At 35.2% G+C, this 17,415-nt stretch overlaps 1 protein-coding gene across 1 annotated transcript; it reads left to right on the top strand.

Annotated features, from left to right (window-relative positions):
- Positions 1 to 1,256: 1,256 nt before the first annotated feature.
- Positions 1,257 to 4,766, top strand: LOC122586724 (MDIS1-interacting receptor like kinase 2-like). The gene has a single exon (XM_043758713.1). It carries the CDS (start codon positions 1,257 to 1,259, stop codon positions 4,137 to 4,139), a length of 2,883 nt encoding a protein of 960 aa, XP_043614648.1. The 3' UTR covers positions 4,140 to 4,766.
- Positions 4,767 to 17,415: the final 12,649 nt, after the last annotated feature.

Here is a 17,415-nt window from a genome sequence, read left to right as displayed (position 1 = left end):
CTCATGGTTCTTACAAAAAAATGGTTCTTAAAATAAGGAGAGTATATATATATATATATATGTTTTAGGTAAAATAACACAAATATTAAAGTAAAAAAAATAAAACAATAGGTTTTCGTCACTGAAGATCACCCTGTATCATGAAAATCATCGTGCATCAATTGATTCGTAAATCTTCGTGCATCAATTTAACCATGATCTAAGGGTCAAGATCTTATCTTATTTGTTTAACTTTAATAATTGTTTTTGATGCAGGCCCAAGTGTTAAAGAAAAGACTTTGTTGTATTTAGAGACCCAAGATAGAGTTCTAAATGTGTTTCACTAAAATGGGCATAACCTTTGCTACAGGGCTCCGTTTTCGACGTGTGACCAGTCAAAACGATCGTTGGAATAAGGAGCATCAAGCTACAAATTGCCGGTTTGGGTCAGCCTTCGGGCCCAAAAACACCGTTTTCTATGAGTTATGGACCATTTTCTATGTTTTTCGGGTTTATTTGGATTTTCTTTTCAATATAACTTTCGGCCCATTTGTTTGTTTAGGCCCATTCGAATTTTGCTGCATTATTTATGTTCTTGTAAACCTAGAATTTGATCAGTTGGATGATATTACAAAAATTTGATTTTCTCTCTATCTTTGTGTATAGTTTGATTTAACCCTAATTTTCGGTATTCTTACGAATCAACGAATATTAGAAGAATTGTTCCTGGCATTCTTTTGAATCAACATGTCCCATTATCTATCTTTAATTTCCGTCTGCGTCAGTTTTACAATATACTCAACCCCTATATATAGGTTCTAGGTTACAGTTTTCAAAATTTTGCATTTTTAGAACGGTAGATTACACGAATTTGTGATATGAAATCATGATTTCTGGAAAACATCTATAATCTAATTCATTAATTAAGTATTTAGACATAAACTTAGACTAGTGCATACAACAAATGTTATATACTCGTAATACGATTTGTTAACATCAGTAAATGATTTGTAACATAAGCAAGGAGTATTAGATAAATTAAAGTAAGTCTATTTGTGAATGTTAGGACAAGTTTAAATAATATAGATATTTAATATATCTTTGTATTAGATAATGGTTTGCATTTTCCATAAGCAAGTAGTATGATAACGATATCAGCTCGCCTCATTGAATCACCCGAGTTTTACTCAATGGGTGGAGTTGTCTATCAAATGGCACTTATATAAATTGCCGGAAAGAACATCCAAGTTGCATATAAAAAAACAAAACATATATATATGGGACCTCTATCCTTTAAAGAGGCCTTCTTACATTCAACAATATTCTTATTACTTGTTACGGTTTTCTTATCTCTTTTTGTTAATTTCGGTTCTTGTGATGAAGTTGATGCCCTCCTTAGATGGAAAGCAAGCCTCTATAACCAAAACAATAGCACTATTCTTCTTTCTTCATGGACAGACAAAAATCCGAACAACATTTCAGGTAAAGTGTCTCCATGTAATTGGTTTGGAATTTCATGTAGTTCCAATGGGAGCATTAACAGATTGAACCTATCGTCGTCCGGTTTAAGTGGTACACTTGATAATTTCTCGTTCTCTTCTTTTCCGAATCTTGCTTATTTTGAGCTTAGTTTTAACAATTTTTCTGGGAACATCCCTTCTGAAATTCGTTACCTGTCTAAACTTGTTTATCTTGATTTTTTTTCTAATCAATTTTCCGGGATAATTCCACCGGGAGTTGGACAGATAAAAAATCTTGTCACCCTTTACTTGTATAACAATCAGTTAAATGGTTTGATTCCGCCATCCATATGTCAGTTAAGGTCCCTAAGTTTGCTTGCTTTGAGTAATAACTCTCTTTCCGGTTCAATTCCTACATGTTTCAATGTGTTGTCCAATCTTAGTTATATTCGTCTCAACGACAATAGTATTTCTGGTTCCATTCCTTCTGGACTAGGAAACCTTTCTAATCTAAATGAGCTTTATTTGCACAACAATTTTCTCACTGGGTCTATTCCAACTACTTTTGTCAATTTAAAGAAGCTAACCGACTTAATTATTGCCAATAATCGGTTAAATGGATCAATCCCCATGGAAATAGGTACTTTGGTCTTACTTGAACGTATTGAGCTACAAACAAATGATATCACTGGTCCAATTCCTACGTCTTTAGGTGAGCTCAGATCCCTTTATCTTCTTCGTCTCTACCAAAACAAACTTTCTGGTCCCATTCCAGAAGAGCTAGGAAATTTGGTATCCCTTTCTAGTCTACAATTAGGTGAAAACCGACTCAATGGTTCAATCCCAGATTCATTTGGTAACCTACAAAATTTAAAAATTCTGAATCTCAGGGTTAATCAATTTTCTGGTCCTATTCCAGAAGATTTAGGGAAGCTGAAATTAGTTACAATAGAAATTAGCGGGAACAATTTTACTGGTAGTTTACCCGATAATATCTGCAACGGAGGGAAACTTGAGATTCTTATAGTCATCAACAGCAAACTGACCGGTCAAATCCCCAAGAGCTTGTACAACTGTTCCAGCTTGATCCGACTACGACTAGATAGAAACGAGCTCACTGGAGATGTTTCTGAGAGCTTTGGTATCTATCCACGCCTCAATTACATCAGCCTCACCGACAACAAGTTTTTCGGTGAGATCTCAGATAGCTGGAGTAAGTGCAAGAACTTAACTGCGATACAGATGGGAGGGAATCAAATCAGTGGCAAGATACCTGCCTCCCTTGGAAACTCTCTTCAACTAGAAGTACTTAATTTCTCTTCCAACGATTTGGTTGGAGAGATACTTAAAGAACTTGGAAGATTGACTCAGTTGGGGGTACTTCTTTTAGGCAATAACAAACTGTCTGGTGTCGTACCTCCTGATCTAGGATTGCTAGTTGACCTCTCGTTGCTAGACCTTTCCATGAATGTGCTGAACGGGTCAATTCCATCCTTTCTAGATAATTGGTCCAATTTATTCAGCTTAAACTTGAGCAACAACAGATTTACGGATAAAATTCCAGAGCAAATAGGTAGATTGTATCAACTATCTATTCTTGATCTGAGTCTCAACTCACTCACCAGTGAGATACCTTCTGGATTTTCTGGTCTAAGTAGTTTGGAAAACCTCAATCTTTCACATAATAAACTTTCTGGTTATATTCCAAAGAGTTTGGAATCAGTGAATGCCGTCTGGAATATTGATCTATCATACAACCAGTTAGAAGGTCCTATTCCCAATAGCAAAGTCTTTAGTAATGTTTCTATAGAAGCACTAATAGGGAATAAAGGTTTGTGTGGTGATGTCAGCGGACTGAAACAATGTGCATCAGCAAGGCAAGCCTCGAACAAGAAGCGCAAGCTTGCACTCACGATTTCACTTCCACTGATTGGAGCCCTTTTACTTGGCGGTCTCATGGCAGCTTTTGTTTTCTGTAGATGGAAATCGAAGAGAATGTTGTCATCACCACAAATGGTAGATGAAAATATTTATATCGAGGATTTCTTTTCGATTTCAATGTTTGATGGTAGGGAGACTTACCAAGAAATCCTAAAGGCAACCAATGAGTTTAACGAAGCATATTGCGTTGGTAAAGGTGGGTGCGGAAGTGTCTACAAAGCAAGGTTGACATCTGGTGATACTGTAGCGGTAAAGAGACTTTACTCGTATGCATCCTCTGAGTTAATCAATCGTATGGACTTTCTGAACGAGATCAGAGCATTGACCAGAATACGTCACCGAAACATTGTAAAGCTACTTGGCTACTGTTCACATGCTGAAAACTCATTTTTGATTTATGAGTATCTTGAAGGGGGTAGTCTAGCTAGTATTTTGAGCAACAACAACACTGCTCAAATTTTAGATTGGGGGAAAAGGGTGAACATCATCAAAGGTGTTGCATACGCTTTATCTTACATGCACCATGATTGTTCACCTCCTATCGTTCATCGAGACATATCAAGCAAAAATATTTTGCTTGATAAAGATTATGAAGCGTGTGTGTCCGATTTTGGTACATCAAAGATCTTGAACCAAGAATCTTCGAATTTGAGTCACTTAGCAGGAACATATGGATACCTTGCTCCAGGTACATTTATTTTATCATCACTAATGTATTTACACAAATTAACACGTATCTTCCTTAAGAGCACTAGCTAGCAGCGCACCTCCCAGGCTCCCGCCACTAGTCTCTCTCGGCATCACATTAGAAACCCACCACTTATTTAATCCGCACTGTCAGATCTAAAAAGAAAAGAAAAGAAAAAAACAAAACAAAACAGAACAGAACCACTCAACAACTCATGTTAGCAACCACGAATAGTGTGACTCCTGGTCGAAGGGATAACAAGTTGATGACGAGCCACTTGTGGTGGCACTGCTACTGCTCTAAGGACATTAATCGTGTGTTTAATTTTTTTAACTTTTGCAGATTAGCTCACACAATGAAGGTAACAGAAAAGTGTGATGTATATAGCTTCGGTGTTTTAGCATTGGAAGTCATCAAAGGAGAGCATCCAGGTGATACAATAATTTCTCTAATATCTCCACAGCTGAAGGACAAGGTTGACCTTAAAGATTTGATAGATCAACGTCTTCCTGTTCTGCTCCCGGATATCAAAAAAGTTATAACGCCAATATTGATTCTAGCGAAAAGATGTGTTAATTCAAACCCCGAAAAAAGGCCTACAATGTATGATGTTGTACAAACAATTGCATCATTTCTTTGCGACACAACGTACAAACAGTAATAAGGTTGTGTAGTATGTTCAGTTCTATGTTTTTAAATTGAGTGAAGTTAAATATATTTCTTATAGAAGGATGAGTAAGTTATTACAGATCGAGTACCCACAATGATGCAAAGTGGGTAATATGCGCGCAGACCTTGATCAACGATCCACGTTCTATCGTAATCATCTCTAAGGGAAACACTAGGGATACGAGAAACCTTATGAAGAGACTCTACCCCAAGACCCCTTCTAGAAGAAATCCTCTTCCCCACGCAACATGTTCTAAGATCTATAAGCCAAAATATTTTTAATCAACTCAAATATTCAGTCTCTTCATTTGTGTTAAATTCAAATCACATTTGTGTTAAATTCAAATCACAGTGTATTTTAGTTAGTTTACTAGTTTTCACATAAATTTTGGTTTTCAAATGAACATTTTACATCTATACTATCAATAAAGTAAATGTTTTTTTTGTTATAACTTTCAATTATTAAAAAACCAAAAATACATCTTTCAATTATTTAATTTAAATATTTTCACCTGATATACATATAATACCCTTAATTAATGAAAGTAATTTATAATAATATATATTAAGGATAGATATCCTCTAAAGTTAGTAAAGTTAGAGTAATCTTGACTTTTGGATTAAAATCAAGAGTTAAAATTTATAAATAACTTTTTAATTTCGACCATTGATTTCTAATCCAATGGTCAACCTTCATCAATTTTACCTATAAAGTCCATTTCAACTTTAAAGGATCTCAATCTATATATTAACTAGTCTTTAGACCCGTCAGTTGGACAGGAAGATTCAAAATATATGTATAACATATTTGTTGCAAAAGATTTGTCGCACACAACTTGCAAAGAAGGTCTTCCTTCAGCCACATGTTCATCTTTCAACAGCACAAATATTAGAATACTTTGAGCTCTAAATAAAAAGCCTTGGATTAGTAAAGATATATGTGATACTCGCCATATTTTGTTGGTATTGCTGTTACGTTTTATTGTTGAGGCTTTGAGCTGCCTCTTTAGCTGCCTGAAACTTAAGTCAGTTATTTCTCATCGTCAGCCTTTTCATTAACACTTTTATTACCTTCAAGTATAGTACCTTGCAGGTCAGCCACATTGTTCTCGTCATTGTCTGCCTTAGTCATCTGCTTTCACGATGTTTAGCCATCTCTCTTATGCTTTGCTGGCTTGCTTTGCTGGCTTGCTACTTCATCGCTGACAAATGTATTGGGTGGTCGATAACACCATTTGCATTATCGGCTGATGAATGTTATGTTACTTTATTAGCATCCATAAAATGAGCAGGGGCCTCTTTCTCATATTCAGCAGGAGCTTCAAAATTCATAATCGACTCTTTAAGATTTAGAAAATCAACAACAACGCATTAGCTATAATAGCAAAATTTCATGAATTAGTTGCCTATAATGATTATGGTCCAAGGAGTTTAAAGCTTAATTCCTTTAGCAGCAAGTTGACAACCACATTTCCTCCAATTTAGTGAATGTTTTTTTTCGTGTTTATATCCTAAAGCATTATGAAAAAGAATTAGAAACATAATTAAATCCCTAACATAAATGACACAACCATCAACAACTTGGGCTGCAGAATGATAATCAGCCGCTGGATGAAGACTATCCACATTCAAAATAAACATATAAACATAACTCAAGTATAATTAGATATTTCCGCTATGTATTTTTTCGTCTTTATATCCTAAAGCTTTATGAAAAAGAATAAGAAACATAATTAAATCCCAAACATAAATGACACAACAATCAACAACTTGGGCTGCAGCATGATAATCAGCCGCTGGATGAAGACTATCCACATTCAAAATAAACATATAAACATAACTCAAGTATAATTAGATATTTCCGCTATGCATCTGCTTGACACCTGTTTGGAGAATTAAGTAGAAGAAGGTCATGTGGCTGTCTACCTCCATATATGATTCTAGTATTCTAATATCACAATGTACAATACCACAATAGTTGGTTTAGCCTAAATATTCAATGTTCATAAATTTCAAGTATGACATATTGGTGCATTTTTTGGAGCTTTATAAAGGTATACTGCCTTATCGGCTCACCGAAAGAAACTGATTGTTACAGCTATTAGACTATAATTCTACCTCTACATGTTTTAATAGTTGGTCTGAAAATATGCATCCAAACACACCATCGATAGTTAATTTTTCCTAGGTAACACATCATGAAAGATTACCAAAACAAAGAGATCATTAACCACCACTTTTTAATCCATGTAGTACGCTACTTATACACACAAGTTCTACCTATATAACATGAGTGAAATGTAATGCGAAAGGCAACATTCCGTACCTCATCAAACCTTATGAGGGTCCAAGTAATGATTCAATTCTCTAAATTTTTCAATACAAATAACTTGAATCCAAAATCAGGCATAAACATCTAAAGAGAAAATTGCATTATCAACATACCAATAAAGCTTCAGAATGGATCGATTATGTATTAGTTTATAGTACCTTGAAGCATAAACTATAAATATAAGAATGAAGGTCACTGAATATGATCGATTATGTATTATGTATATAATAATTTTGGCCCAGAATAGGTGAACATCCTATATAGTAGAAAACGAAGCGTAAACTATAAAACGAAAATATATGTAACCGGTAAAAAGAGCTTGCTGATGAATGAACTCAGTTTTCTCATTCAGGCATTATAGCAAACAGTTTGTGGGCAGTCAATCCTTTAGCATAAATTCAGCCATACAGCAAATAAATTCAACCAATATTGTTCACATAAGTGTTTCCTCGAACAACATCTCGCCAGCATCATCCCCATCAACAACCACGAATTGGGGTTTTTTATGGTTTAGTGTTTACTGTATTCATAATCAATCGTATACAAAATTGAATGGAGAACAAAGATTAATCTAACTGTGTCTGAATGCTTTGAAGAAAATTTCCAAAAAGGATTAGGCTCAATTGAGAAGAGGTTGGGGAAGAAGTTTGAGTGAGGTTTTTTTTTTCCTATCGGATCCAGATAAGCTCTAACTTTTTTTAGTGTTTTTAATAAAGAAACAAAAACAAATAAAATCCCCCTATTTAATATTTAATTTAATGTATATTTAACTTAATATATAACGTAGTTGCTTTATTGTCGTGACATATAAGAAAAAAAATATGTAAAAATATAATCTTTATAGAAAAAATATATAACATTGTCTTGTTTTAATTAAAATATTTAAGATATTTTTTTCTTAAAATAATATATTATTTTTAATAATATAAAATAAGAATTTAATGCACCATGTATAATACTAAAAGAAACTAATGTGACCTAATATGATTCTTTAATATTCAAATATTGCTAATTATGTCACAATCTATAAATTTGATGGATAAATTATGATTTTGTAATATTCAAATATATCAATAAGTAGGTCACAATAAACATCTTTGATGAACATATTTTTTTAAAATCTTTATCTTTCTATATATACTAAAAGGCAACTGACCAAACGTCTATTGACCAATCAAAACTACCAATTTCTCTAAATTATCAAATTAAACATTGTTTTGGTCAAAAATTATCCAAGATAATCAACCTTGAAAACTTAGATCAATTATGTAACCAAACTTTTGTTCGTGAGGTTAAGGGCTTGTAAAATTGGTTTAGATTCAAAGATGTGTTTAAAATAAGTATGATAAATCAAGATTATGTCGACTTAAACAAAAGAAGGTAGTCAAAAGATTTCGCAAATAACTATATAATCAAATATAAGATAGATTAAGCAAGATAAAGAAAGATAAACGTAAATAAATGCGGAAAATAAAGAGAAAGGAACAAAGAACACCGAGATTTGTTATCGAGGAAAAACCCTTAATCCTTTATGGATTGCCGGCATAAAAACCCCGGGAGGAAGCAATCGTCCCTGCCTTGTTCTTTTATTAATGGTGTAAATTGGTTACAATGATAGAGCGTCTTGATCGATCTTTCTAAGTAAAGAAAAGTGTGTTGGTTGTTTACAAGTATGAGCAGAGAAAATAAGCAAGTAAATATGTGAGTGTGTGTAACGTTGTATATCCTATGATCGATCAGGTCCTCGTTTATATAGAGCAGCCTAGTAACTGATTTTTCGAAATTACAGGGATCTTCCTGGTCTTCATCTGGTGAACGTTCGAGCATATCTTGACTGATATTGTAGCCGTTTGAAGATATTCTCCTCATGTTGAATTCCTCTTGAAGTACGATTATGATGCTGGACTAAGTCTTCTTTGCGTGTTGATCAAATAAGACATGTGTTGAATCTCTTTTGTACCGTTAGAGATATTTCCCTTGTGATAAATATCAAGTTATCTGCATAATATTCTCATAGAAACAATACTTAAAGTTTATCGTTAGTAATTCGTCAAGGCGTGTCAAGATCCTGAAGGTCCATGATCTTGAGGTCCCAAGATAATGAAACCTGAAACTTCACCCATAACAATTGTCCCCAAAGTTATTTTGATAAAAAATCAATTTTGTTTAAAATAACTTTGCTCAAAATAATTTTGAATCTTCCGGAGTACGTTTTGACCAAAGTCAAGGAGTTAATTTTTGAATTCACCCCGAGGATAAGACGCGTGGAGATAAGATAACCAAGAGTCTTGACTTGATAGGTAACTACCCGACGATTCATTCATGTCCTTTTACCCTATTATATAAGCGAGTGCCCTCAGTTTTTTGAAGTCACGAAAAATCTTCTTTTCTTTAAAATCCATATTTTCAATATGTCTCTAAAATCTCTTCGGGATTTCTTTCAAAAGGTATATTTAAATCTTCTTTTTCCTTAAGTTATTTGCTTGTTATGTATAACTTATTTATTTCATATTTCAGTCTTTCGCTGATCTCGAAGAACAACAGATCGCCAAAGACAAGATAAACGATGAGATCATCCAAACTATGGAAGGCCTACTCAAATCTTACAGGGAATCCATCGAGACCGAAAAGAAATGGGTCTGGAGGTGAAAAAGAGTTTGGAAGCAAAAAATAAGATTCTCAACAATGCTTTGAGAGACATTTGTTGCGAACTTGGCGCAACGCAAGAAGAACTCCGAGGGGCTCGAGAGGAACTAGAAAGGGTTAGGTCAATCTTGAATAAGTTGAAGGAGATTAACCCTGAGCTTTACTGGGACGTTCTTCTGTAAAGTTTTCGATGGGCGATGACGGATATAATGCAAAGGCCAGAGCCCATTTTTAAACTCTTTTGATTGTAACTGCTATCAAGCAGTTTTATCTTTTGTAAATATTTTCGTTATGAATGAAAAATATTTATCTTTTGATCTTTATTGCTTCGATTCCAAAAATCAATGATGTTAATGGGGTTAAAATTGGAAAATTAAATAATCGTTTGCATGATATCACATGTCAGTTAATTATTACCCTTGACTTATTTGACTATATCAACATTAATAAATCAAATCAAAGTATTAATTATAGGGTAAGATACATGCACCTTGTGATATGTAATTAAGATCCACTTGTAAATTGTGATCTTCAAGCATTTAGCGTCTTAATTGTTTGTCAGTTCCACTATATTCCTGTAGCAATAAAATATAAATGGGACCGATATGATCTTTGGAGGGGATTAAAATTAAGAAGGGAATTCTTAATTTTAATATTCTCGTAGGGACATTGGAGTCCAAGATAATGAGGGTGTCTCAATATCTTGAACATGCTTGGGAGGCGTGGTTAGCCTTTTCGTATGTGTTTGTGTAATGGGTGGCGTGGTTAGCCATTTCGGGAGATCGATGGTGACATCGATAATCGGTAGAATTAATTTCGACAACCTTGGAATTTAACCCTTCAGCTGTGAAATTAATGAACGTGCGACATGGGCAAATCGTAAGAGAGGGTGAAAACCCCCAACCAAAAGTTGGCGTGAAAGCCAAAAGGTGAAGACCTTGTTCCACGTTGTTATGTTTGATGCTGAATATCCTTTGAGATCCTACAAATTGAAATCCTTAGAAACTGACGTTAGCCATTTGGCTAACGCCACTCCGACGCTCAAGTCAGTATCATCATTTTGAAGAATAAACAAATAAATAAATGAATGAATGAATAAAAAAGGATTTAGAAATCATACCTGATTTTGTCAATGAGACAAAATTAATTAGACATGATATAATTTAAGGTGGATGGCGTTCCAAGCTCTTGGAACTAATTTACCTTCTAGATCTTGTAACCAATAAGATCCTTTACCAGCTTCTGCCTAGATCAAATAAGGTCCTTCCCATTTCGGGTTCAACTTCCCATCAGGCTTGATCAAAGCTTTCTTTAACACCAAATCCCCAACTTGAAATCGTCTTAATCTTAAATTCTTATTATAAGACTTGGCGATTCGTTGTTGATAAGCTGCTATTCTTATTCTGGTTCTTTCTCGTAATTCATCTAGAGCTTTCAAGCTTTCAAACATTAATTCTTTGTTTTTCTCATAAGTCAATAGACTTATCCTAGCAGTTGGTAAGTCCATTTCAGTGGGCAATACTGCTTTTGCTCCAAAAACAAGCGAAAATGGGGTTTGCCCAGTTGCATTTTTAGAGGTTGTGCGATCAGCCCATAAGACAAATGGTAACTCTTCAGCCCATTTTCCTTTGGCCTGTCCCAGTCTTTTCTTTAGATTATTCATAATAATCTTATTACTTGACTCCGCTTGACCATTGGCTTGAGGATGAACAGGGGTAGAAGTGATCATCTTGATTCCCCATCTTTCACAAAAATTTGTGGTTTTCTTTCCAATAAATTGTGAACCATTGTCACAAATTATCTCTGTTGGAACCCCAAATCTGGTCAATATATTCCTTTTGATGAAGGATATAACATGAGACTCCTGGATCTTGGAATATGCTTCAGCTTCAATCCATTTTGAAAAATAATTTGTCATTGCCAAAAAATATTTCTTCCCCGCTGAAGATTCTGTCATTGGTCCTACAATATCCATTCCCTACTTCATGAATGGCCATGGTGACAAAACTGGATACATAGGTTCAGCTGGTTGATGATGAATGTTGCTATGTCTTTGACAAGCATCACACTTCCTAGCATAATCTTCAGCATCTTGTTTCATGGTTGGCCAGTAATAACCAGTCCTTAAGATTTTCGAATGTAAGGATCTTCCAGCTGTGTGGTTCCCACATTCTCCTTCGTGAATATCTTTAAGAACCTCTTTGCTCTCGGGTTCCTCTAAACACCTAAGATATGGTCCTGCAAGAGACTTTCTATACAAGATACCATTTATCATAGAATAATGTGCAGTTTTCATTCGAAAAGCCTTTGGGTTTTCATCCTTAGGAATTGTCCCATTGCTTATATATTCCTTTATAGGTGTCATCCATGAAGTTTGATTGTTTTCAGATTCTCCAGTTTCACTATCTTGAATAGCTAAAGTTTTATGAGACTCTTTATCTATGGCAGGATATAGAACATGAACTATAGGAATACTAATTTCAGACGACATCTTAAATGTTGAACCTAGGTTTGCTAAGGCATCAGCTTCAACATTTTCTTCTCTAGGTACTTGTTCTATATCGAATAAGTCAAAATTTTCAGCTAATTTTTGAACTATATCTAGATATTGCATTAATTTTTCTCCTTTCGCAGCGTATGATCCATTAAAATGATTTTCTAAAAGTAATGAATCTACATATACTTTAAGGTTCCTAATATTCACATCTTTAGCCAATTGCATACCAGAAATTAAAGCTTCGTATTCTGCTTCATTATTAGTAGCTATGAAGTGACAATTTACTGCTTGGGGTATGATATCCCCCTGTGGCGATTTTAGTATGATACCTAATCCTATTCCTTTAACATTAGCAGCACCATCAGTATATAGGATCCATTTTTCAGTTGCTTCTTCTAGCATTTTAACTTCTAAGTCCACTTCTTGTTGTAAGTCAGTACTAAAATCAGCCACAAAATCAGCTAAAGCTTGAGATTTTATAGCATTTTTAGGTTCATATACTAAGTTAAAGGCACTTAATTTTACAGACCATTTAGCCATTCTTCCTGATACTTCAGTTTTTCTAATCACACATTTTATAGGGTAATTTGTCCTAACATGTATAGCATGCGTTTCAAAGTAATGTCTAAGTTTAGTAGATGTCATCACTAATGCAAGTATGAGTTTTTCGAGATGAGAGTACCTGGTTTCAGCATCAATTAAACTTTTACTTACGTAGTAGACGGGATTCTGTATGCCTTCAGATTCCTTTACAAGAACTGCGCTTACTGCATTTGATGATACTGCCATGTAAAGATATAAAGGCTCACCATCTTCAGGCTTCATCAGCAGCGGAGGGGTTGATAAGTACTTTTTTAATTCCTGAATGGCCTCTTCTTGCTTTTCACCCCATTCGAATTTCTTATTCTTTTTCAGAATATCGTAAAATTCTTTGCATCTATCTGAGGATCTTGAAATGAATCTGTTGAGAGCTGCTAATCTGCTAGTTAATCTTTGGATGTCTTTAGCATTAGACGGGGACTTCAAAATTAATATTGCTTTAATTTGCTCCGGGCTAGCTTCAATTCCTATTTTGGTGACCATATATCCTAAGAATTTTCCAGCTCCGACTCCAAAATTACACTTGGCGGGATTTAACTTCATATTGTACTTGTCCAAGATGTTGAAGGCTACTTCAAGATCCTTTAAGTGATCTTCAGCTCTCTTGGACTTTACCACCATATCGTCTATATAGACTTTCATGGTATCCCCCAGTTGATCTTTAAACATCATACTCACTAGCCTTTGATATGTTGCACCTACATTTTTAAGACCAAAAGGCATTGCAATATAACAATAAATACCTGTCGGTGTCATGAAGGTTGTGGCTTCCTGATCTTCAGGTTCCATTTGTATCTGTTGAAATCCTGAGGAGGCATCCATGAATGTTAGCATCTCATGTCCCGAAGTTGCATCGACCATTGCATCAATATGTGGTAGTGGAAATGGATCTTTTGGACAAGCTTTGTTTAGATCCGTAAAATCTACACAAACTCTCCATTTTCCATTTTTCTTTTGTACGACCACCACGTTTGATGCCATTTTGGAAATTTAACTTCTCTGATCATTTTAGCCTTTAATAACCTTTCAACATCTTCCTGGATTATAGCATTTCTTTCAGGAGCAAATTTTCTTCTTTTTTGCTGAATAGGCTTGAAGCTTTTGTCGATTCCCAGCTTGTGTGTGATGACATTTCTTGATATTCCAGTCATATCTTCTTGTTTCCAAGCGAAAGTCTTCATTCTAGCTTTGAGGAAATCAGTAAATTTGACTTCCATATCTTTTGATATCTTTTTCCCTATTAAAACTTTAATGTTAGGATCTTCAGGATCCAAGATAACTTCCTTTACATCTTGCTCTTCTGGTTCGTCTACATCGAAGACCCTTTTCTGTAATTGCTATTGTGAAATTGGCTTTGGAGCTGACTTCATGCTGGATGTGTAGCATTCTCTTGCTTCTTGCTAATCTCCCTTGACAGTAACTACTCCCCAAGGTGTTGGAAGTTTAACACATTGGTGATATGTTGAAGGTACTGCCTTCATTTCGTGTATCCAGGGTCTTCCCAAGATTATGTTGCATCCTGGGAGAGAATCTACGACACAGAATTTCTGCATCGAATTCATCCCTCCAACATAAACTGGTAATTTTATTTCACCCACTGTATATTTAGTTTCCCCACTGAATCCAATCAATGGAGAAGCCTTTCCATTGATATCTTCTTCCGAGATATCCATTCTTCGTAATGTCTCCAGCTTGATGATATTCACTGAGCTCCCATTATCTATCAAAATCCTGCGAACATAATGGTTAGCGATAAAAAGAGTAATTACCAGCCCATCATGATGAGGTTCCATGATATCATCAAAATCTTCTTCAAAGGAGATAATGCCTGAGTCCAAAATTGATGCTTTCTTCACACTTCTTTCTCCTTTATCTGCTTAGCTTTGCTTTGCAAGTCTTTTTGCTGCTGAATATGTTGTCCCGCACACTTCCGATCCCCCAGAGATGGTATTAATTACTTTTGCATTCGCTGGTGGGAAATCTGCTTTTTGTGTTGATTTTGGTTTGGAAAAGTCCAAGCCTTCAACATCTTTGGCCTTCTTCCTTCCAAGGAGTTCTGTCAAATATCCTTTTTCTAATAAAGTGGATATTTCTCTTCTTAACATCTTGCAATCTTCAGTGATATGGCCAAAGTCTTCATGATAAGCACACCACTGGCTAGGATCTTTCTTCTTGAAGTATCCGTCATTTTTCTTCTTAGGCCATCTCACCTTGTCTCCAAGATCTCTAAGCGCCATTATAATGCTAGGAGTTCCTATAGAGAAACAGTATGATGCCAAAGTTGGATATTCCACCCCTTCATCTTCTTTAACGACATTGACTTGATCATCTACATGTCTTGAGTAAGGTTTGTGTCTCGGTTTAAACATTGGGGTTTCTGCCTTCCGATTTGGACGATCATATGATAAGGCATCTAATTTCGAAGTTGTAAGTTCATTTTCTTCGAGCCTTATAAATCTTGCTGCCCTTACTTTTGCTTCATCTAAATTTCTGCATGGTATCATTATGAGATCTTCCTGGAATTTAGATCCTTTATGGAGACCTCTCTACAAAGCTTGAATAGCGGTCAATATATCTAATTTAGGAATATTAAGAGATTCTTTTGTAAATCTAGTCATAAAATCTCTAAGTGATTCATGCGGTTTTTGAATTATTTTATATAGATCATTAGTCAATTTCTCAAAAGTCCTACTGCATGAAAATTGACTATAAAATAAATTTGTTAAATCAGCGAAAGAACTAATCAATAGAGGAGGCAAACTCTGCAGCCATTTTAAGGCTGATCCAGATAGTGTCGATCCAAAGCTTTTGCATAAGCAAGCTTCTTTCAAATTTGATGGAATCGGCACCGTTTCCATTTTCTCCAGATACAGCGCGATATGCTCCTGTGGGTCAGTGGTTCCATCATATGGTTTCATATTTGGAACTTGGAATTTCTTCGGGATTTCTACGTTCGCAATCCTGTCACCATATCTGTTGATTAGATAGGATGCAGGGTTGACTTCAGGAATTGTATTGCAAAATCCAAGAACGCTCGAAATCATGTCTTTAATCTTCTGAAATTCTCTAGCGATGTAATCATTTGCTCCTTGTCCCTGCGATGGATTAGTAAAAGCAAAAGATCCAGCACAATTATTAGAATTGTTCAAACCTGCACTCATGGTGGCCGATGTTCCAGCAACATGAGTGTTTTGCGGAATATTACTCCCAAAATTAGGAGTCGCAGTTGGCATCGACGTATTAATAGGAGCAGACTCAGGAGCAGTTGGAGTCGTTGAAAACAAATTCCTAGGAGTCATTGGTGGTCTGTTTTCAAAAATCTTTGACTCAAGAATTTTGAATTGTGCTTGATTATATTCTTGATTAGTCTTAATTGTCTTATCAAGATTCTGCAAAATAGTAAACAAGTCAGGCAGTTATTCAGAGTTAACATTCCTAGATCCACAATTGTAGGGATCCGGATTGCCATAATCGTCGTAAAAACTCCTTCTTTGAGTCTGGCTTGATCTTGCATTCTCCTGAGATGAGTTTCCTGCCGGAATTTCTCTAGATAAGTCTGGGATCTGGAATGAATCCATTGGCTCCTTTCCTTTTTCCTAGGCAGAAGTTCGAGCAACATTGTTCCTGTTTCTTCGATAAGAAGCATGTCCTGAAGGTGGAGGAGGCAAATGAGAAGAAAGAACAGGAGTAATTTGCGAAGAATTAGTTGGTTGAGTCGTCATCTTCGGTATTAGATTTTGAAAAATTGAGATTTATGAAAATCAAAAAGATTTTTTATCAGATCGAAAGCACCTTTTGCCCCACGGTGGGCGCCAAATTGTTTTGGTCAAAAATTATCCAAGATAATCAACCTTAAAGACTTAGATCAATTATGTAACCAAACTTTCATTCGTGAGGTTAAGGGCTTGTAAAATTGGTTTAGATTCAAAGATGCGTTTAAAATAAGTATGATAAATCAAGATTATGTCGACTTAAACAAAAGAAGGTAGTCAAAAGATTTCGCAAATAACTATATAATCAAATATAAGATAGATTAAGCAAGATAAAGAAAGATAAACGTAAATAAATGCGGAAAATAAAGAGAAAGGAACAAAGAACACCGAGATTTGTTATCGAGGAAAAGCCCTTAATCCTTTATGGATTGCCGGCATAAAAACCCCGGGAGGAAGCAATCGTCCTTGCCTTGTTCTTTTATTAATGGTGTAAATTGGTTACAATGATAGAGCGTCTTGATCGATCTTTCTAAGTAAAGAAAAGTGTGTTGGTTGTTTACAAGTATGAGCAGAGAAAATAAGCAAGTAAATATGTGAGTGTGTGTAACATTGTATATCCTATGATCGATCAGGTCCTCGTTTATATAGAGTAGCCTAGTAACTAATTTTCTGAAATTACAGGGATCTTCCTGGTCTTCATCTGGTGAACGTTGGAGCATATCTTGAGTGATATTGTAGCCGTTTGAAGATATTCTCCTCATGCTGAATTCCTCTTGAAGTACGATTATGATGCTGGACTAAGTCTTCTTTGCGTGTTGATCAAATAAGACATGTGTTGAATCTCTTTTGTACCGTTAGAGATATTTCCCTTGTGATAAATATCAAGTTAC

The sequence above is a fragment of the Erigeron canadensis genome, chromosome 2 (genome assembly GCF_010389155.1).
Source record: "Erigeron canadensis isolate Cc75 chromosome 2, C_canadensis_v1, whole genome shotgun sequence".
Classification (NCBI taxonomy): domain Eukaryota; kingdom Viridiplantae; phylum Streptophyta; class Magnoliopsida; order Asterales; family Asteraceae; genus Erigeron; species Erigeron canadensis.
This window is presented reverse-complemented; position numbering and strand designations above follow the sequence as displayed.

Excerpts from the sequence above, each read along its gene's own strand:
- LOC122586724 (XM_043758713.1), top strand. The coding sequence starts at position 1,257 with ATGGGACCTCTATCCTTTAAAGAGGCCTTCTTACATTCAACAATATTC.